Source organism: Poecilia reticulata, linkage group LG9 (assembly GCF_000633615.1).
Source record: "Poecilia reticulata strain Guanapo linkage group LG9, Guppy_female_1.0+MT, whole genome shotgun sequence".
In the NCBI taxonomy this organism is placed as follows: Eukaryota; Metazoa; Chordata; class Actinopteri; order Cyprinodontiformes; family Poeciliidae; genus Poecilia; species Poecilia reticulata.
In genome coordinates, this window is record NC_024339.1 from 16,154,066 (window position 1) to 16,176,163 (window position 22,098).

General features: G+C 36.9%; 2 protein-coding genes across 4 annotated transcripts in view; both read left to right on the forward strand.

Annotated features, from left to right (window-relative positions):
• Positions 1-380: 380 nt before the first annotated feature.
• ap3s1 (adaptor related protein complex 3 subunit sigma 1) lies at positions 381-13,201 on the forward strand. Of its 3 annotated transcripts, none has more exons than XM_008418240.2 (7): positions 381-684; positions 4,660-4,751; positions 5,570-5,681; positions 5,770-5,841; positions 8,375-8,482; positions 9,644-9,685; positions 12,449-12,535. In XM_008418240.2, the coding sequence occupies exons 1-6, from the start codon at positions 616-618 to the stop codon at positions 9,677-9,679; spliced, it is 489 nt and encodes a 162-aa protein (XP_008416462.1). In that variant the 5' UTR covers positions 381-615; the 3' UTR covers positions 9,680-9,685; positions 12,449-12,535. The 3 variants fall into 3 exon arrangements, with proteins under 3 accessions (XP_008416462.1, XP_017162381.1, XP_008416461.1); XM_017306892.1 differs by lacking the exon at positions 12,449-12,535 and adding an exon at positions 12,431-12,448; XM_008418239.2 differs by lacking the exon at positions 9,644-9,685 and having other exon boundaries at positions 383-684; positions 12,449-13,201.
• A 1,292-nt stretch (positions 13,202-14,493) lies between these two features.
• commd10 (COMM domain containing 10) overlaps positions 14,494-22,098 on the forward strand; it is a 65,369-nt gene continuing 57,764 nt past the window's right edge. Inside the window, exons 1-5 of the mRNA XM_008418241.2 lie at positions 14,494-14,635; positions 15,627-15,717; positions 16,263-16,373; positions 17,444-17,599; positions 20,103-20,213. Of these exons, the coding sequence (XP_008416463.1) occupies positions 14,607-14,635; positions 15,627-15,717; positions 16,263-16,373; positions 17,444-17,599; positions 20,103-20,213 (498 nt within the window). The 5' untranslated portion in view covers positions 14,494-14,606. The remainder of the gene's footprint in view (positions 14,636-15,626; positions 15,718-16,262; positions 16,374-17,443; positions 17,600-20,102; positions 20,214-22,098) is intronic.

Below are 22,098 nucleotides of genomic sequence, written 5' to 3' on the forward strand. Positions count from 1 at the left end.
TGAGCGTTTTACTTGAAATGAATCAACCTGAAATGGATGCATGGATTGATTGATTTTAATGTCCTAACTGTATAATAGGCTCTCAATATTTAATCTATACATTTAAAAATGTTTTCTAAAAGGTCACTTTTGATCACTTTTGATTTGACCCTGAAATAATAATAATAAAAATAATGAAATAAACACTTTTTAAATATATATAAAAAAACAAACAAACACACGTATCAGAGTTTATGATTCAGGTTTATATTTTCTTATTGAAAACCAGCTCAACTAATGAGTGTTTACAGTTTGTGTTCCGCTGCGCCCCCGTGTGGATAATTCTGGCGTCACGCACCCGAAAAGGAATTGAACTAAAAAAAAGAAAACAAGAGTTTTAATCCATCTCGGCTTCCGTAGCAAGAAGAGGCGTATGACTGCTTCTCTTGACGTGGAATATTTCCGTGCAGGGACGATGGAGAAGTAGCAGCACGGTGAAGCTGAAAACCAACAGATCCAGACGGGATTTTAAGCCCTGAAACCCAGTCAGGTCCGGCTTGTTCCGGATCCGACAGAACCCAGTCAAGTAGAGGCTGAAGCCGCCGCGCTCTCCGCCTCCCCCCTTCAGCTACAATCATGATTAAAGCCATTCTAATATTCAACAACCACGGCAAACCGAGGCTTTCTAAATTCTACGAACATTATGTGAGTAAAAACAGGCTCTTTCAGCCACTTTTGGTGTTTACTTCCACTTTCCGCCGCGAGCTAATTATGAAAAAAAAAAAAGCCAATTAATAATTAAAAACATGACACTTTCTAATGAAATCAGTGGTCTGGACACATTTCTGCCACTGCTGAAAGCTTCCTGTCTGATAGGAAGCATGTGTGTTTATTGTTTTTTTTTCAGTTATATAGACGTCTACTCCACGATGCCCTTTAAAGAAAATACTGAATAATTAAAGATGTGCAATCCAAAACGAGGCTCTCTCATTCAGCCTGAGGAGAGAAGGTTGCTCCCAGTTTTATGCTGGTTTCATGTGAACATCCAGCTGTGTGGCTGATGTGAGTTCAGTGTTTGTGTCACATGACTTTAATGACGCCCTTGTGAGTAACTCGTGTTGAACTCCGGCCTTTATTTCCTCTGAGGGTTTGGTACGTACCTGCTCTGTTGGTAAAACTAAAATATAAAATGGTCAGGTTATGTAATGGTCTTTGCAGAGCAGGCAGTGCTGACATCTCCTCTTAATTGGATTTGTACATCACATCAGTGGCGGTTCTTGATGGCAAGGTGGCCTGTGTGGCCCTAGTAGCCCATTCAACAAAAATCAGCAACTTTGATCATACACTTTTAAGTTTATTATTATTATTATTATTATTATTATTATTATTATTATTATTATTATTATTATTATTATTATTATGTGTTTCTAATGTGTTTTTAATATATACACCTCTGGAAAAAAAATTAAGAGCCCACTGCACTGAGCCCCATTGAATACTTCCTGGTTATTCCACCAAATATTGATTTCTGAGTTGAAACATTAGTATTGTTTCTAAATGAACTTGTTTTCTGGAAGGTCTGAAATGTTTTTTTGTTGTTGTTATTTTGACCATTTCTTGTATTATGCAAATAAATACTAAATTTCTGCTTGGGGCTTTGGAGACATGCTGTTAGTAGTTCATAAAATAAAATAAAAGAACAATGTTGATTTTACGCAAACCTATAAAAAGTAAAATCAGAGAAACTTAGCATTTTAAGTGGTCTCTTTATTTTTTCCACAGCTGTATGTTCATATTGGTCTGTTTGATGTTAAACATGTTAAACTGTTTTTGGTCATTTATTTTTGTCTTTTGCTCCAAAATACTTTCAGACATGCTTAAGATTCAGAATGGGTTATAATCTTATTTAAGTTTTGAGCCATATTTAAAGATTGGCACATAAATGAAACTGCAAAAAAAAAAGTAATTAAAAGGCAGGCTATGGTGGTTTGTACTTTGGAGGCATGTCCTGTGGTTTGATGGAAATAAAATTTAAATGTTTAGCAGTAATGACCAGCAAGCTTTAGGGAAACCATCCTAACTCTGAAGTACGGTGGTGGCAGCATCATGTTGTAGGGATGTTGTGCTACAAAGTGCTCTACTCACCATGAATAAGCCCAATCTTTTTATTACTTTATTATGTATACAAATATCGTATACAAACATTTTCAAATATCACAAATGTTGTTGGTCTTTTCAATGTCAGTCATGAAAAATTTGTTTTATTTTACATATATAAGCCTGTTTACTGCAAAGAAAACATCCAGACCTGGCTCAGATTAATTGTCCATAATTCCAAAATCGTCACAAGAATAACATTGCAAATAATAAAAATATCTCTTATGACTTGCTGATAAAAGCCAATTAGAAATCAAAGATCTTGAATTTTGGAGACATGTCCATGTCCAGTCCCTGATGTTTGTCAGCAGGGAGGAGGAAAACTACAGACACACATCTGCAAAAAAAAAAAAAAAAATATATATATATATATATCAGCAGCTTTGCAAAAGACTAATTGACTCTTTTCTGCTATTGACCAAATCATTGACAGCCTTTGTTTAAAAATAAAATAAGGCGTCCTATTAATTCTCCACCTCATATTTAACCTGTTTATTGAGGCAGACATCAATTGGTACACATTTGAGGAGGATCAGTTGCGACTGATTGGATTACAAGAAGGCTGTGTAGACACCATCTGTTATTCTGCAAGCCAAGGTGTTGGCTTACCGTCTGCAGGAGCTTTTATTTCACACACTGTGTGGGCCGCTGTGAGCTGAGAGAACTATCTTTATTATCTGTAAAGGGGAGGGGCTGAGGTTGCTGCTGTGGCTGAAATGAGTTGATGGAAAAGTCATGAATGATGCGTGTTTGTTGAATGTCAGAGGATACAGAGAATGCAAATAAACAGGCCACATTCATACTGGGGGTTTAGTATAAATATAGATGATTTTGCTTCACACTGGATGTCGCCTGTGTGTGATAGTCTTTTCAAATGACGAGCAAATGTCTGTTTGAACATGAAAGTAAAGCGACTTTATTTAAAATATGTCTATGCTTACTGTTTGGCTACACAGTCTAGTTATTATTTCTAAACAACATAAGAGTATAAAGCACTTTATTAGAATGCACTCTAGCAATTAAAGGTCCATTAGAGTCCACAACATTTCTAAAGAGCTCTAATTACATTTCCTCCTGCATTAACGTCTTATTCCTTGCTGCATTTTTTTTTTTTTTGAGCAAAATCCACACAGTTCTTTCCACTGTATTTGGCTCCCACGGTAAATATAAGCATGAGTTATTTAGATTTGTTCTCCTCCAGGTCGTCTTGGATGCAGTTCTCCCACCGTGACCTTTGACGATTTTCTTTTTCTTTTTCGCTTATTGCTCTCCTAGGAATGGGTCTGTGTGTGTCACATCATGTTTATATCCCAGGGAAATGGGAAGTCCTAAATGAAAGTTATTTAACTTTCATTTAGGATCAACTTATACAATTATAAGTCTATAAATTACAAAAGGCATGAACTGTGTTTTTGTGTTAAGGCTGCTAATAACTGCAGAAAATGTGATTTTTATTTTAAGCTGTTGTTACTTTACATGTTTATTTGGGGCACCTGAATAAACATACTCAAATAAAAAACTTGTATTTCTTTAAAATTTCCCATGCAAGATTTATTTTAGACGCCCTTTGTTATGTTGACCATAAAGGCGGAGGGAGCAGAATGTTTCACTTTGAATCAGAGTTTTATAAATCACTGAACATCATGATGAAAAATTCAGAAGCTTGTCATTTTCAGTCTCTCACTGCTGCTCTTGTTTGGATAATTAAACTGTAAGTACGGTTAAGGCTGCTGGTCCCATGCTGCGGGTCACATGACCAGTTTTTTGCCCCCAGCACGCCGGGTATTCGCCGTCTCCTTTCTCCTTGAACTCACTGATCCGTTTGGGCCCCCCAGAAAGTTATTTGCTCCCTTTGGTAACACTGCCTCACTGTAGGAGATTTAGAGTTTTTCTTTTCCCCCCTTTTGCTGTAGGACTTTCAGTAAAACAATGTTTAGTCACAAATCTGTGTAACTTCAAACGCCTTAAAAATATGTTGTTTTACTTACAACATTTTCTCCCCTGGAGAACATGTGACATAACTCTGACATGGTTCAAACTCTCTTCCTTGTGACCTCTGTGTACTATTGGCATGTGTAAATCACTTTTTGCTGATTTAGGAGTATTTAAAAGAAATGTTTGAGGACTTATTTGTCCAACAGCTCTGCCTTTCAACATGTTATTTATCTCCTCTTTATTAGAAATGCACCTATCAGTCGGAAAGAGTTCAGAATCGGATGATTTAAAAAAAAAAAAAAAAAATATCAGATCAACAGGTAGGAAACAAAAATCTCCATTCATTAATTTCCCCAGCAGTAAAAACTCCCACCATTTTCAGCCCATAAATGCATTGAGCACTATTATATGATTTATTGGCTTTTTCTCAGCTCAGTTAAAAATCAAGCAAAGGTTAGGAACATGACTTAATCAATTAACCTACAGTGTATGTTTTCATCTGTGTTCCATTAAAAAAAAAAGAAATTAAAAATTAAAGACCAGAAATTATTATTCTTTGTTGAACGTCTCTCCTTATTCTCTGTGCAGAATGAAGACACAGAGCAACAGATCATCAGGGAAACTTTCCACTTGGTCTCGAAAAGAGACGAAAACGTCTGCAATTTCCTAGAAGGTGGATTGTAAGTAATGACCTACATGTGACTGAAACCGTTTGCAACGAGTGTCTCAATGCTACGACATCCATCTGCACATCAGGTCTCTTGCAAGTGTAATTCATTATTCAGTAACGAGTGGCTGCAGAGTGTTTGTACGCATTTCCTCTCTTGATGTCCTGCTGCTCATTTGATTGATAAGTGTGAAACAATAAAGTGAAGGACTTCACTGCAAAATGTTTAACTGGTCATAATAATAGATTTGTAAAAGTACTCCAAAAGTCTCTGTATTAGCAGCCAGTTGAGTTATTGCACAGGTTTTGTAAGGGTTGCAACATTTCCTGTGGCAGCAGAAATGCAGCAACAGATTTTTTAAAATTTATTTATCAAACCCTTCATCAGACTCGCTGCTTCTCGTATCTTCTGTTTTTAGAGTATATGGTTCCCTATCTGTACCTTTATAGCAGAAAACATCCTGTTGCGTTTCACCTTCTGTTTTGTCTGTCATAACATGTTTGTTTCTGCAGGTTTTATTGGGTCAAGCTCAGGCCAAAGTGCATGTCCTAGAAATGTTTAACCTATTGGCGTTGATGTCAAGAAGACCAAAAGGAGTCGAGATTAATTTCTGGAAATGTGTTTTCATAAAGTTTTAACAAAGTATTGATCAAAATGCATCAGTCAATCAGTACTACCTGGATCTAATTAGTTGTGTGTTTTAATGCTTAAAAAATGTAGCTGCTGATTCCAGTTTTTACCAATCCAGACTTGGATTGTTGTTGGCCAGAAAAACATGATTAGTGCAACTCAAGTTTTTCTTTATTTACTTTTTGTTCTTTGCATTTCAGGTTGATTGGAGGATCGGACTACAAGCTGATCTACAGACACTACGCCACGTTGTACTTCGTGTTTTGTGTCGACTCATCAGAGAGTGAATTAGGAATTTTAGACTTGATCCAGGTAAAACCCTGCAGATTTGACACTATTGGTTACTGTTTGTTGGTTTGCTGTTAGAGTGTTTCTTAGCTTGTTTTTACGATAATTTCAGGTTTTCGTGGAAACGCTGGACAAATGCTTTGAGAATGTCTGTGAGCTTGACTTAATTTTTCATGTAGACAAGGTAAGAGTTTGTCATTCCATTATGTAATGTTTATGATTCTGTTTGTTCAAAACTTATCATGATTATTTATGATACTGTTGTAATAATGTTAGTGATTATGGCCCGATTTATCGTGCCATGCTTGTCTGATGAACATGTTGGAACATGTTACACAACATCTGATGATTTTATTACAACCAACTTCCTAAAAACAACCTAAAACCAGAACATACTGCTGATTAGATGTGATGTAATGAGTTCATTGGTTGATTACAGTTAGATTAGCTAATTTTATATAATATATGGTATTTCATGTTATTAATAATTTAAAGATAATTAAAGGCTTTGTGTGCTTTATTAGATCCAGAAAACACAATGCCTTGCAAAAATATACACCTTTTATGTGTAAAAGAAAAGGGTGTATGATGGTTTTGTAAATTTTTTTGACAAATCCCAAATAGACTTTTGTCATAAGAACTTGCTTATGTCACTAAATAGGCTGTAAGAGGTCATGTAGGGGTCAGCTGAATGAAGGCCACTTTTTATTTGTTTCTCTTGAAATGAAGCGAACCGAAAACGTACCGAACTGTGACTTTTGTCTACTGTTGCACCCCTAGAAAGGATACTTTTGACATCACATATCCTAGTTACACTTGGTCGCTTAAGGTAAACTAGATATCTTAAAGAAACAACAGTTCAACATAAAACCTTAGTGCAGCAGATGTTTAATTATTAAAAGCACATACTTTGGATGCAGTAGACTATTCATCTTCACATTAAGTGATATTTTAGTATTGTACCTTTTTGAAACATTGAATGTTACCTGATTTGACTGACTTGATTCTGGGTTTCTCTTGAACATTTTACAAACTTGAAGGATTTTAAACACTGACTAGTATATGCAGTGTACAAGCAAAAAGAACCTGTAGTTCTTTTTGCTTGAACTACAGGTTGAACAAAACACACCCGAGTCTAAGCCTTTATTGTCAAGTCAGAGTTATCCTCCTCTCACAGTCTAAATAGGGCTGTTTGCCACAAACGTGGTAGAAAAAGATTTTAAAAAATATATTTTTTCACAAAGGGGCTCTGAAAAGACGTAGAATGACTGTAAAGCTAACAAGATCTGACTGAATCAGAGAGGAACCTGGTGAAGCATGCCCTTCTTTAACAATAAGAACTTGTAACGCTTCAGGTTGTGTTTAAGGGAGGAGAAGAGGCGGTAGACTTGACTGGACGGTTAGAAACTCACAACTACACTGGTACTGAGAATTCCACAGTGTTGTCCTTTAATAAAACGCTCTTCACCAACCTTACWARCCCKGTYGAACGGCTGCTACACATTCACACATGAAATAAGCAGAGTTCAAAGCAACCCGTAACGTCACCAACGTAAGAGAGTTATATGTCCGTCTCAGTCCMGKTATTGTAACAATTTGTAACGACTGKTACAGYATCCAACTGTAGCAGGTTTCTCAGACGTTCTCTAAAAAGAAACAGCGACGCATACATGACGTCATCTGAGATACTAGAATGTCTTAAAGAGATACTACACAATTACGACTGTTACAAACTGTTCCTTGTAACAGATTCACTTAAGAAGAAATCACATTGATTGAAGTAAAAATATATATCAGATTGTGCAAATTCAGTGTTATCGGTAGTCTACACACCTGAGCTCTGTGATGTACTGGCACAATAACAAAAGAAACACACACCCTTTGTTGTCCACCATTACATGCTGCTACAAACACAGTGCTGCTTGCATCAGGACTTACCCTCTGTTTGACTCCCAGCTGCTGCCGTCTTCAGTGTGCCGCAGCCAAACTGCATAATAAGGACACAGCCGATGCATTTCAGATATATTTAACCTCTGCATGTACATCGCCATCTGCTCAAACTATGTTTGTATTCTTTATTGTAGCAAAGCAACAATGGGTTACATTACAGATGAGTCACAAAACATGTTGGATTCAAGAAATTTGCAACAACCATCAGACAGGCGTTACAGCAAGTTCTGTTTGCTTCTCTTGTGTCAAATTACCAGGTGCTTTCAGGACAGGAGAAATATTTTGTTGCTGATCTTTCAGGATCTACTTTCAAGATGCCAGATTTGTTTGCAGGAGAGTGAAGTGCATTAGCCCTCTTTCAACCAGCTGACCAGCAGTGTGCAGCCACAGATGGGGGCTTTCTCTAGTATTTTTACAAAAGACTTCAGTTTGCTGTCATATGGAAACCAAATTGGGAACTTTTTACTGGTTTTTGTACCAGTAATCGAGCCAGGCATCGATCAGAGAAATGCCGTTGGCTCACCAGTCCATTTCCAGGAGCAGATCTTACTTTGTTTGAGCTTTGGGAACTGATGTGTTTACTGTAACTCTGTGAATGTGTCTGTACATCTTTTATTTTATTTTATTTTTATTTTTTTTGGATTTTTAGATTGTACATCTGTTTCTTGTGTAGTCAAGAAACAGACGCAATTGGACAGAGGTAAGCAGTTTGTCTTTGAGTTTTAATATTTTAATATTGAAGTTGCTCTGGATCTCTCCTGCTTCAGGTCCACCACATTCTGGCAGAGATGGTGATGGGTGGGATGGTCCTGGAGACCAACATGAACGAAATCATCACGCAGGTGGACGCCCAGAACAAGATGGAGAAATCTGAGGTGAGCGCCTCCCTGCCTGCCTGCTGGCCGACTTGCCTCTGCCTCCACACTTCTCTGAGGCGTTGTGTACAGTATGCAGGCATGTGTGTATGCTGCACCCTGCATGCTTCCTCTCCAGCGACTTTCTGTGGATGCTCCCGACCTTTACCAGAGTGTTTGTGCTCTCTTCAGCCTTCTCCTTCCGCTTCACTGCTTCTCAATGTTGATCGGGGTGAGACATGGTCTATACCTTAAAACACACATTATTAAAGATATTCATGCGCCTGCTGCTTTTGCACTAAGAGTACCACTATCCAGTGAATCTGCAGAATCTGTCACAGGTAAATCTCATGTCATTCAAGTTTGGTTTACAATATCTGGTGTGTTACTTCAGGAAAATGTCAGTTTTTAGACGCTCTTTGTGTAAAAATTTCCTCTCCAATCGAGTGTCCCTGTTAAAGTGCATTGTTTTTTTTTCAGCTTCGGCCAGTAAATAATCCTTTGCTTGATGGAAAAATGAAACGAAACAGCCAGAGGCAATTCAGTTAGATCATTATTTTTTCCATTTGGTTTGCAGGATTTATTAAATGTCTAAAAGGTTAATTGCACTAAATACAACTAAGAAAAATTTCTCATTTTAGTTGACAAAGATAAAGAATGCTGGATGGCTGCTTTTTGAGTATTAATCAAAAGTCTTAATTTAGTCTATATATATATATTTTTTTTACATTAATATGAGTTTCATTGTTTGCTTTTAACCTGACAGATATTTTTTTGTTCGATTGGCAGTTTGTAAGCAGTCTTTTACTGGTCTGACATCGAGAGCTGCTCTGTCTTTTCCTTTCTGGACCTATCGTAGACCACAGAGGTTTTCATGCACTGATGCTAATTCAATCTGACTCTGTTCGTTTAAAGGTCAGCGTCTGGCAAACAAGGATGAAGCTGTCCTTCCTCCAATTTGGTGAAAGCTAAATACCAAATGCTCTATTTTGTTTTCATTAAGATCCAAGTAAAAATAACTGGACCAAGGTTGATATTTCTTCTGATTCCAGATGTGGTGTACTATAGGTCCTATCACTATCTGTGGAGAAAAACTGTAATTACTTTAATCTGCTTTAACATTCCTCATTCCTCTTTTTCCTGACCCTGTCCAGTTCTTTCCATTCTTCTCTCTCTTTACAGACCTTTATCTTTCAGTCTACCAGGCAGGACAGGTAGACACAGGTACTGCTAAATTTACAACCAAACACTGTAACCTTAACTGAATTTTTTACGTCCCCTTTGACCCTCTCCACATGGCCCTTCATCTAACTGTAAACTGACGTCACTAACATACAGTAGGAATCTTTCACGACAGACCCAGAAATGCCTCAATTTTATCTCTACAACTAAGAACAAAGCACTTTGACAGCAGGGTAGAGTCAAAATGCTTCAGTCTTGTACCTCTACACTCCAAGAAAGGCGTCATTTAAACTAGTGTTGCTCTATCCTGGTCCTTAGGACTTAATGTCCTGCATGTTCAGGTGTTTCTCTGCTGCTGGAATCAGTGGCAGCTTCAGTGGGATCAAAACGAAGACATCTATAGCTTTCAGACGAAGGTTGAGGTTACAAGCAGGCCTGTCACAATAATCAAAAAAAAAAAAAATCAATCACATGATAAATTAAAACAAACTTGATGATTTCCATTTACCTGATTTGTCGATTATCTTTTTTTTTCTCTCTTTCTACCAAAAACTGGATGATAGAAATCTTCAGTTTGGTGGTTTGATCTCAACTAGCCCTTTTTGAAGGGAAATCTTGTTTACAAAGACTTCAAAATTCATTTTATGTTTATTTATTTTGGATATATAAAATGTCTTCCAGTTCCAGGGTTAAATGTTCATTAGAATTTAAAGTTTACTGATCTTTGAGAATGTGTGCTTGCATTATTATTTTGTCATTACCATTACATTACTTAAAAACTGGTCTCAAAACAACAATACTGGGGTGCTGTGGTGGCGCAGAGGTTAAGTAAGCACAACCCACATATGGAGGTCTTAGTCATTGACGCGGCTGTCACAGGTTCGATTCCCGGCCCTTTCCGCATGCCTTCCCCCTTCTCTCATTACCCACCTTCCTGTCAATTCACTATCAAGTAAAGGCCACTAGAGCCAATAAAACCTTAAAAAAACAAAAAAACAAACAAACAATAGTATCGTTTATTGCGATAAGGTCTGGAACAATTTATCATACAGCAAAATTTGTTATCTTGACCAAATACAGTAGAAAAGAAATGTCCTTTTATTGTCCAACATTGGGAAAATCCGGGTGTAACAGCAGCAAGCCAAATGCAAAATTAATTCTGCACATTCAAACTGAGGTAATGAATATCAAAATATTGTTAATACTTTACTGTAATGCCAAATTTACTGCATACAATAATGACACAATACAGTTATTAAGTACAACCAACTCAGATCAAAAGAAACTAAGTAGGGTAAATACTTAGTTTAGCACACATTTTTCAACAGTAGATGATAGGAAGTATTGTTGCAGCAGTTTTACAGACAATATTGCATGCTGCTAAATTCTTCTAAAGCCTCAAACTTTGTGCACAGAATCAGATTACTGTTATCTTTTTCAAGAGAGGTGGTTTTCCAAACAAATTCCTGCAAGACAATGATAGTGATTTCTGAATCCTCTGCCCTGAATCAGCATTCCTCTCGTTTAGCGACCTGGCCGTCTTCCCGTCTAACACCAGTGTCCTTGATTCCTGGCACAGAAGGAATCCCCATTAGACAAAAAGCCTATTGAAACAACCTCGTGGAAGGAGGACATTAATTTATCTACATACCAGACACACTTTTCCTTCACCCTGTGATATTTTTTAAGCTTGTTTTGAGTGTCTTTCTCGGATAGACAATGTACAGGACTGCTGATCAGTTTGGTTATTTGTGGGTCTGTCGAGTAAAGATTTATTTTGGAGTTCTCTAACTGCAGTGGTTCTCAAGCGTCTTTTTATGCCATCGAAGAAAAAGGGAGACTTCTTCCTCTTTAAATGTTCAGATTTTCCAGAAAACCTTGTTGGAGGCTAAATTTGCCTTGTCGAGCTTCCTGTTGAGATTCACTGTGTTAGAGTGTAGCGCCTCCTTTACCCTGAGAGTAGTTTATCTCTATTAGACCAACAACCTTCCCATAATAGATGTAATAAATGTTTACACGGCTCTTTGTTCAAATATTGTTTCTAGACAGAAAATTTGTAGCTGTACGTACAACTCAGTAAAATAGAATATCACTCTTTGATTGAATTACTAAAGTAAATAAATCCTCCGGCGATATTCTAATTTACTGAGATGTTACTATATATTTGTACGTGGCACAACATTAATATCTCTACTCACAGAAATGTATTCACGCAGAGCAATGCTAGCTGCAGTCATATCTAGAGGTACAGTGTCCCCTGCATTATTAATGGCTAAAACTTTGACGCCCACATTCTGTAGTTGCGTGGTTATCCGAGCATCATTTATCTTCAAACCCAGATCCATTTTTCTGCTTCACATAATTCTCTCCCTGCATTTTTACCCCCACCGGCCCACAGTCGTCCAGTGGGCTCACTTTCCAAGCAAATGCCGCCTTTTTGTCCATTTGATGGATGTTCAGTGCTGCTCAGTACATCAGAGTCAGTGAATGAGTAGTTTAGTTCAGTATGTCCTCACAGTTGACTCCTAATTGGCTCTGGTTGTGATGTCCATCATTCTAGAAGTAGAAAATGCATGTGCATATAAAGCTCTAAAGGCATCTGAATGTATGTTTTGCATATGTTGTCCGTCTCAGTGCTTTTGCATTTTGTCAGCAGATGATTGTTGTTCGTTCAGCTGTGTTTTCTGTCCTGTGTCTTCTTGTGTTCAGCTGTTATCTCTATTAATGTTTTTTGCTCCACTGGTTTGTTTCTTATCAAACCTTGTGTGTGTGTTTGTGTGTGTACATGTGTTTGGGTTTGCGCAGGCTGGCATCGCAGGAGCACCGGCTCGCGCAGTGTCAGCGGTGAAGAACATGAACCTCCCGGAAATGCCCAAAAACATCAACATCGGCGACATAAGCATAAAAGTGCCAAATTTACCTTCCTTCAAATAGCGGCAGCAAGATCCATGAACCTTGAGGTGTCAGCCGATGTTTACCGCGATGCGATCTGTTTACCAAAACTTCAGAATACTAACTTTTATCAGTCTGGAAGGTACTGTGTGATTTCACACTCCATGTTGTGATGTTATCTCCTTGGGTTCATTGTTGAGCAACATATTAAAATGTTTTGGGGTTCTTTTCTGTTTGAAGGACAAAAGAGAAGTATTTATCAGATTTACATTCCTTCTGTTTCGCTGCAGGTTGGCTCGTAGCATTCAGCACCTCCATTATAGATCTGTGGCGTTTTGTTACTGAAAGGAAATGAGAAACCAACACAAGTGTTTACTTTAAAGAGGAAGGATGATGGATTTTTTTGGGGCGGGCAGATACATTCAAATGAGTATGAAATATTTCCAAATCAGCCGCAGTGTTTGGATATAAATTAAAGAACAATAGTAAATTAGGGAGGATAAGGAATTTAGACATGCATAAATGCTAATTTTGTTAAGTTTTTTTCTGATTGGTTTGTGGACCATTTAAAAAGATTTGTCATGTTTTATGGAATGATTATGTTAATTTTCTGCTGTGTATGATTTTACTTTGCTTCTTTTTCAACAATAAACTGGCAAAACCCAACTTCTGTTTTGATTATTTTTTTGGTATTAGTATCTATTTCACACAAAAAGTGTACACTATTGTTGCATTGCCTTCTATTTCTATGAAAAGACAATATGCAAATGGGAGATGGCACTACTTGACACAGATGAAAGTGGCTGAAGGTCAGAGAAACTGTTTGAAGCAAATAAGCAAATAAGGAAGAGAGAAGAAAATTTTGATTTACAAGTTGAGCAGGTTTATGTATAAAGTTTAAGCTAACCCTTATTCATTATTGTATTACCTCCAAGAAGAAAAATATTCTTCAATTTTCTATTGGTCAATAGATGAATGAGTGAAAGCATTGTTGCATATTATATAAATGACAAATTTCAGCAGAAAGTTTTTTTTATAACTTTTAAAATAGGAATAATAAACATAAAATAAAACATTTTTATTTTGTAAAATATAAGAAAGAAGTCAATACTTAACTCATATGCCCATTTGACTCGTGCTGTATATGCACCACGTTTTTTCCTTTGTGGTTGCTTTTTCATCTACTTTATGTCCAGTCTCCTTACCTGACTGTTACAGAATATGGTGTGTGTTCCTTTAGAAACTGGGAATGTAAAAATAGCAACAGTAAAATTATTGTATTTTATGGTAAGAAATGCAAGAAAGAGCTGAGTCAGGACTGCAGATATACTTCAGTTGATTATCTACTGTATGTCAAGTTTTCAACTAACTTGTTAGACGTTTACATAAAGAATGGTTACTATTTGTTTAAAAAATGAGAGAAAGTCTACATTTATCCAGTCCACATCAATTCTGTCTGGAGAAATGAACCAAAATTCCAGCGAACTATTACGAGAAACATTTGAAAGAAAACCCGAAATGTTTAACCCAAGTTATATAGCTGAAAGGTAACGATACCAAATCCTGAGGAAATAACTTCTGATTTTAAAGACATTGATAAATAAATATCTGAGTTATTTTTTCTGTTTAACTATTGTGGCATTTAGCATTTGAAATAAGTTTAGTAAAGCTAACGGACCTAAAATGAGAAATTTGGCCTAAATTAACTGCAAATGTGAATGTGTTATTCTGTGTATGCAAGCTTCATGTTTTATCTGCAAATAGAATTCTATCATAATCCATATTATGGATTATTCTGACGACGTACCGGCTAAACAATCTCAAACAATAACTAAAAACTGTTTTAGTAATTGCACGAATTAAAATATACCGGCCCAGAAGTAAATTCGTTTGCGTTTAAAGCAATGATGGAAACGCTGCTCACATAATTTGTCCCTCGCGCATTCCGTAGAACTACTACTCTCACGTGATCTGTCTTGTGACAACCGGAAGCAGGAACAATAACATCAGCGTGAGGATGTTGCTACAGCTGTGATAGTTTTACTCTTTATTTGGAGAAATTAACGCAAACATGACTTCCACCATAAAGGAAACGCAAAGGTAGGCTCGGTTCTGTTCTTTTAGATGCAGATTAATAATTTTAGCGGCTCAAAATTAGCATATAGCTTCCTGACCGGCCTTTGTTTATACGGTAGTTTTAACTTTATTTTAAATCCATGAACATATATTGTCAAATAAACATTTGCGCTACTTATTTGTGTTACCATGAGTATTGTGTATCGACTTGATGCATCTGTTCTGAAACCAACCCGAACTGCTTTTTTTTTGGTTTGTTAAGAAAACCTTTCAAATTTATAAACCCCACAAAGTTCAGTTTTAAATTTTATATTCTCACATATGTGTTTGAATAATTTGACAGATGAGTTGTTGCTTTACCAAAACACAAATGTAAGGTGGGCTTTTTGGTTAATTCTTAAAGTATTGGTGTAGAGTAATGGATGTAGAGTTTAAGTTTATCAGAATTAGCCAAAGTTTTCTCACGAATCAATAAATTACATGAAAGCAACTTTTGTTTTCAGGCAGATCACAGTAAAATGCAACAACCTATTGCTGGAAGTGTATTTATTTATAGAGCCCCAGTTATCTGTGTTTTTTAGGCACACATAATATGTAAAAATCAGGGCAGCCAATGGAGGATATAACACCCTCATTAATTTGTATTTTATTCACAGCATTTCTTTTCTAATTTTCTTTTGTATGACTATTTACATGAGCTTGAAAAATTTGAATAGAGATTATTTAACTTAAAGCAACAACTCTTTCTGCTTCTGTGCTTTCAAATAAGTTGTGTTGGATGACATTTATGGTCTCTATTATGTTTAGAGTTCATGCTTAGTCTCAGTCAAAAATATTGTTATTGTGGTCAAAATAGGACGAATACCCCATCAATGCATGATGTTTCTATTGTGTCACAAACGTCACCTGGAAAAAATGTTGCAGTATCGTTATTAATTAGTCAATAAAGAACTTGCAGTCTTAGTGATCTGATCATCATTAACATCAATCAACGAACAATCTTTCCTTTAAACAGCATTAAAGAAGCGGTGAACTTCATCAACACAATTGACGTGAGCAAGTTCTCGAGGCTTCTCTCTCGCATCATACAAAAGCTTCATGTGAAGGTACAAACACTACGTGGTGCCATGTGAGCCAATCACAAGAGCACAAAGCTGGTGACTGTAGAGCAGTAGGCAGAGTTTAAACACTGACTTGAATCCTTTTACATGGTTCCCAATGTTTTCTTCCAAACAGGAAAAATATGTTTCAAGTGCTAAAGGAAGACCATATGCTATTTGTTTTATTATACTGTGTAATGCTACACACTTAATGTGCAACATTTGCAGAAAATGTACTTTTTAAAAATATTTTTTTAGGATTTTTATGTGCTTCTCCTTGCTAGAACAGGACTGTCTTATCCCTCTGTGATTTGTTTTATTTTTGTTGCATTTTGTCAATTTACTTTTAAACTTTCAGGTAAAGCTTAACTTAATTCAACTTTGATCTCTGATATTTTTTTCAAGTCTCCTTGTAAAATTGTTGAATGCTAACACTGAGACATTGTTGTCAAAGAGAAGAAAGTTTGTCAGACTTGTTCCACCTGTCAAATTAGTAAATATTAATGAGAATTTTAAAAATTGTCACTGCCATTGTTTTCTTTCCTCTACAGGGGGAACGGACATTCAGTGAGGAAGAAGAGCAAAAGCTGCAGGCTGCTCTGGCCTTGGACAAACATGCTCTTAACTTGGTCCTGGAGACGACTGCCTTTATTCTGGAGCAGGTTGGGAGGAGGACATCCTGAGAGACTAGATCAGAGTTTAATTGAGTTTTTATTGAAATTATTAAACACATTTAACAGTTTTGTTAAATATCTTTTGCTTCTATTTTTGATAAAAGATCTTAAACAGAAAAACATTCTGCAAAGCAGATTTATTGGTCTATTTTTACTTGCTCAGATTTTCTTATGTAATTAATGATCCCATCACATAGACTCATTCTGATCAGCCACATGCATGCAAAACTTAAAGTAGTAATATGTTGGAAAATGCACACTTACAATATAAGATATTTCCAGAAAAGAATGTTTTCTTAAATTTGGATAACGTTCTAAGCTTGTTTTTTCCAGCAGGGGTCACTGTTGTGTTGCAAATGTATTGTTATGTTGATTTTCTATATACTTGTGATTATACACACTCCATCCACACTAGCAGACATTTGTAAAGAAGTTTTAAACTGGCCTTTAGGCTGCTGCTCTTAGCTGCGGTTCTCTAACTGGATTTTCTTTTTTTTTTTGTATATTTCTCTTCTTTTAAATCTTACTAAGTGTGGCGGCAAAAGAAAAATGGTTTCCCATCCAACCTTGTGTGTCACACTTCCACCAGTTTTAGTTACTCTTACTCTTACTGGATATTTAGATAAGTTTAGACAAACGGCTTCTCTCTTTTAGCAATTTTCTGGCTTTGGACGGACCTGAAACCTGAAATTTGATTTATTTGAATTGCACTTTCATTTGAATTTCTCCATTTTGAAGGGGATGAATGGTTGATAAAAATCTATCCCTTAGTGTCATGTAATACTCGGAGAAAGTCATGGATTACTAATTTAAAAGATAAAACTATAAAAATGCTTTCATTGTTTGCCCTATGAATACATTTTTCCTAACATGGGAGCTGCGTCCTGCCTAATTGCTTCTAAAGAAAACATTGAAGCAAACATTGCTTCAACTTAATTTGATTTATTTTATTGTATTTTGCTTTGTTTTAATTTAAATCAGTGTATTTAAATTTATGTAATTCTATTAAATAAATTCTTGAATTGTTTTTTAAATGACTTCTTTCTGCCTTCTCGCAGGCAGTGTATCACAGCATAAAGCCGGCCTCTCTGCAGCAGCAGCTGGAGGAGATCCATCTGAACTCCGATAAGGCAGAGGTGTTTTCTCAGGCCTGGGCCTCTGCTGGACCGGAGCTGGTGGAGAAACTGAAGCGCAGCACCTTTGCTCCTAAGAAGGTAGGCCCAGATACAAGGTGCAAGATTATTTTTATCAGGTGTTTTTGTAGACAAGCTGACAAATGTTTCTCACCAGCCTCTAAGTACAAAAACATAAAAAAAAAGTGCAAAGAAAATCACATGAGTACAAATTTCTCACATCTAAAATCCTGTTGCAAGCTTTAGCAGCAACACAGGAGTCTCAGTGGTGCAGACGTTCTGCTACTGGCTGAATTCTTTGCCACTGTTTGTTTCAAATCTCGCACGAGTTGCAACACTGAAACTTTAGGCTTCTTTCTCTCTGCTCCTTCATCAAAGAGTGACACTTCAAACGGCCTTTCCCTTCAAGAGACGAGATCTAACACAGAGGAAATAAACAGCATGTAGACATTAGGCTGGAGTTGGTGTTGCTGTCACGCATTGGGATGTCTCACCTGCCTCTGTCTCATAAGTCATCTCTCCCTCCTCCGTGAATTAGTAAGTCGCAGGCGGTGACAGCGACTGATTCTCTGGAGGCCATCTGCTGCAGCTGTGACTTTGAGCGATAATTTACGTATGCATCAACCACACAGTGCAGCTGACAAATGTATGTTTCCTCTCATGCACTTAAAAAAAAAAAAAAAATCTAAAGTCGGTTCTTGTCTTAAATATTTTGATAATAAATATTATCACCAGCATTTTGTATTGATCAATGATGCTTTGTGATGGATTGATTTTCTTACAAATTGGCCATCAGATTGACGATTAAACAATAAGGTGTATAAATTGTTTATTTTAATCCTGTAAATTTCCTTTTAAAGACAAAGTTTTGTCATTTTGCCTCGGAAGACATCTTGGTCAAAAACTAAAATATTTCACTTTCAACTGAAGGGCATTTTAGGTTATTTTTTCTCCCCACTATTAGAATATTTTTCGACAAAATGTGGAAATTATAGTCAGATTAATGAGTGGATTTGGGAGGTTCAGCTCATAATTTAAATGCATTTGTGTCACAGTCCATAAATCAAAGCATAACAAAAATGCACACAACCATGAGCAATCGCTAAAATGTGGAAATCTAGCTTTAGAACCTCAACTAGTGTGAATAAATGCAACCCTACATGTCCAGGTTTGTCACCTGTTTTCCTTATACAGTGCACATTAATACTGAAAGTCATCTCAGGGTCTGTAACTGAGAAAGTAAACTAAATCAGCTTTTAGTGCTTTTTCATTTTACTGCTAAAACTCCTGGAAGAACCAGACTTAATAAAAAAAAAAGTCATTGAGGTACCTGAGAACAGGATTGGAAATTTTACTATCAGTCAGAAAAATCCCATTTGAAATGTGTTTTGTCAAATGGCTCCATTCAGTAAGGCAGAGCTGACTAAATTGTCCAAATCAGCTTATGTGTTTATCTCCACTTTAATTTTATATGTTTCTAAGTGGATTTATTACCATACCCTGAAATAAAAATGGCCACCATAATGACATCGTGATGCGCCAGTCGTGAATAATGTGGCTGCTCTGGCTCACAGCTGTCCTCTGATCCTGTGGAAGGAGCCCAACTCAATAAGTCACTCACAGTTTATTATTATGGCCTCCGTCTGAATCGTAAAACACTTCGATGTCCTGCCTTGACTCGGCGCTGCTAATCTATCATGCTGCATCAGCTGATTGATGAACCACCTCTGTGTAAATCAACCAAACCAGAGCAGAGAGAGGCTGGGAATGCTTTGAGAAGGTTTTTTTTATTCCTACTTTTAACAGACTAGCTGAAAAGAAAAACATGATCCATTGCCAAAGTTTTAACCCGAAGGTGGTGGAAAATGTTTCTGATTAACGATATTAGCATTCTGTAATAACTGCCTCTGACAACCGTAGCCATGAATAGGTATGGGCCACTTATCAGGATCAGGGTACAAATGTTTTAAAAAGTCTTCATTTTCTCATTTTAAAGACTTTATTATGGTTTAAAGTCTTTATAACAAAACGCTGGCTTGATTGGAGCTTTTTCTGTCTCTATGCTGCATATAGTGTCTCTCCAATGTCCACAACCCCTGTTATAATACCAGGTTTCTTGTAATGCAAGAAACCTCAAAATTATCCTGTACAATTCAACCTAAAAATAAATATGTTGGAGTGAAAAAGTGCAAAGTTTTAAAGCTCTGATGTACACAACCTCACAGTAGAAGTCTTAACAGTTTGTGTCCAGCATATGTGCGTTCTGCAGAGATTATATTTGTCCTTTCCCTGATCCCAGACCTGTTGAAGTTCTGGATGTCGGGAAGGTCACACCTGACAATCCTTTCTGCTGACCTCTGTTGTTTGTTGCGGTCTGAACCTGTCCCGTTTTTTGAATGAGACAGACAACACAGAGCAGAATGAATACTGACCATCAAACATGATTTATGTCACATTATAAGTAGAAAAAGGAATTACAGGAAAGCTTTTGTCTGTCCACATTTAATTGTCTCGAGTATTTATTAAGCTGAAGTGTGAGAGCTATATGTTCAAATTATAAACTGGCATCATTTATATTTTTAAGCTGGACTATGTCAGCTGGCAGCTGAACCTGCAGATGGCCCAGTCCAGCCAGGCTCGTATGAAGTCTCCCAGTGCCGTCCTGCAGCTGGGGGTCCGAAATGAAGACTCTGAGGTATGAGCTCCTAAAAACATGACCCACACGACCTCTCTTTTGTTTCTGTGCTTTGCTTATACTTGCATACATCTACTGTAAACCAAAACAACCAAAACTGTCAGTGTGAAGTGCTTATCAGACTGGTGTCCTTCATGAATGCCAAACAAAAATCATCTCCAGTCTGTCTGTTCTCTCTGCTAATTGATGGTAATCCCAGAGCTGCCTGTCTTGACTTAAAGAGAGTCTGACATCTGGCTCCAGAGTAAGTGTGGTGTAAAGAGCAGAGATCAGGGAGCTTGTTATCTGAAACCTTCAGGGTGTTTTCGTTCTCTTGAGAGATTCACTTTGTAGCTAAAAATGGACAGTACGTAATATTTACTGTGCATGTCTGTCTTATGAACTTCTTTACAAATATTTTGTTGTTGCTCATTTGTTTTTAATGCTCTTAATATCTTTAATTCATGTATCTAAGCAATACTTGGGGCTGTCATTTTAGAAAACATGCAAATATGACATCATGCAAAGAAATTTTTTTTTATCCTGTTTCTGTTTATTTTTTCTCATTGTGTTTTTAATTGGTAAGAGATTTTGTTTCTCTCTCACATTTATCTGTTGTTCCTTCTGGGAGGTTAAAGAAAAGGGAACTCAAGTATTGTTGGCACATTTAATTGGAATATTTTGTTTACACTTGATGCTTTGATTGTCCTATAACGTCAAACACTTGTCATGGCGCTGTTAATACTCCAACAAACAGCTGAATTGTGTTCTGAAGTCTGTGGAGGACCATTGTTTGATGTCATGGATGTTGAAATCCTTCGTTAGCTTTAGCCTCGACTGGGTTGGTGTTTATCTTCTTAGCCTGGATGCTGTTGTTCCAGTTGAATAGTTAAGTGTTTTTCCTGCTCGCTTCTTTGCCCCAAGACGATGCTGGCTTAGCCTAAACTTGTAATAAGGCGTGACATATTCAAATTTCTTACCATGTTTAATTGGAGCCTCAAGGTGAAACATGGGATAAGAATACTGTTTATGTTTATCTCTATGAAAGAAAGAGTTTTTAAATAGACATTTTGTACTAGATTCTTCTGTTTTTCTCTAGGCTTTCAAAGGAAACATTAATTTATTTAAATCCATTTACTTTTTTTTATTCTTGGTGAAGAAATCTGGGTGGGCTAAAAACAAGCCCTGCCAAAAGTTAAAGGAGAAAACTTCAGAGATGCGCTTCCGTTACGTGCCTGCAGGGGGCACTGTTGTTTCACAGGTTTAAAAGCAATGACATGTCTGAGACGGACAGGACTCCTCTGACTGAGATGATGCAAATGAACTTTTTTTTTTTTTTTTTACACTTTTTAAAAATCTGACTTCTTCTTCTTGGTGTTTTCTGAGTCGAACATCTTTTTAACTCTTGTTAAAAATTTCTCTTTGCAACTTGTGGTTCGGGAAGGCGTTTGCAACAACTGAGAGGTTTAGCTCCAAGTGTGATTACCACACAGGTTAAACACCCTGGCTGCTGCTAATTGTCTAAAAGAGAGGGGGAGCTGCTAATTGGAGAACACAGAAAATTAAAAGGTGATGAGTAAAGATGTGACGAGACATGCAAGTGAAAGAGGATGTGAAAACAACTTGGAAAAAGGAAAGAGGTTATGAAATCGTAAAGATGGAGAGAAGGAAGGAGCGAAAGGCAAGACTGGTACTCTGGATTTTATTGATTGCTGTGGAAGCTAAGTGGAGAGTTAGACACTCCTGCATCTAACCAGCCTCCTACTTTATTAGAACTCTCCCTGAAGAGCAGAGGAGGAGGAGAACTGCCAGAGCTTCTCATATCTCTTTCCTCCAATCAATTTGTGCTATTCAACGCATCACGAGTGGAGTGCATAAGGTGTTAGAAAGAATACAGAAACTAAAA

Excerpts from the sequence above, each read along its gene's own strand:
- ap3s1 (XM_008418239.2), top strand. The coding sequence starts at position 616 with ATGATTAAAGCCATTCTAATATTCAACAACCACGGCAAACCGAGGCTT. Across the intron at positions 4,752-5,569 it reads AATTTCCTAGAAGGTGGATT|GTTGATTGGAGGATCGGACT; the intron begins GTAAGTAATGAC and ends TTTGCATTTCAG. Across the intron at positions 8,483-12,448 it reads ACAAGATGGAGAAATCTGAG|GCTGGCATCGCAGGAGCACC; the intron begins GTGAGCGCCTCC and ends GGGTTTGCGCAG.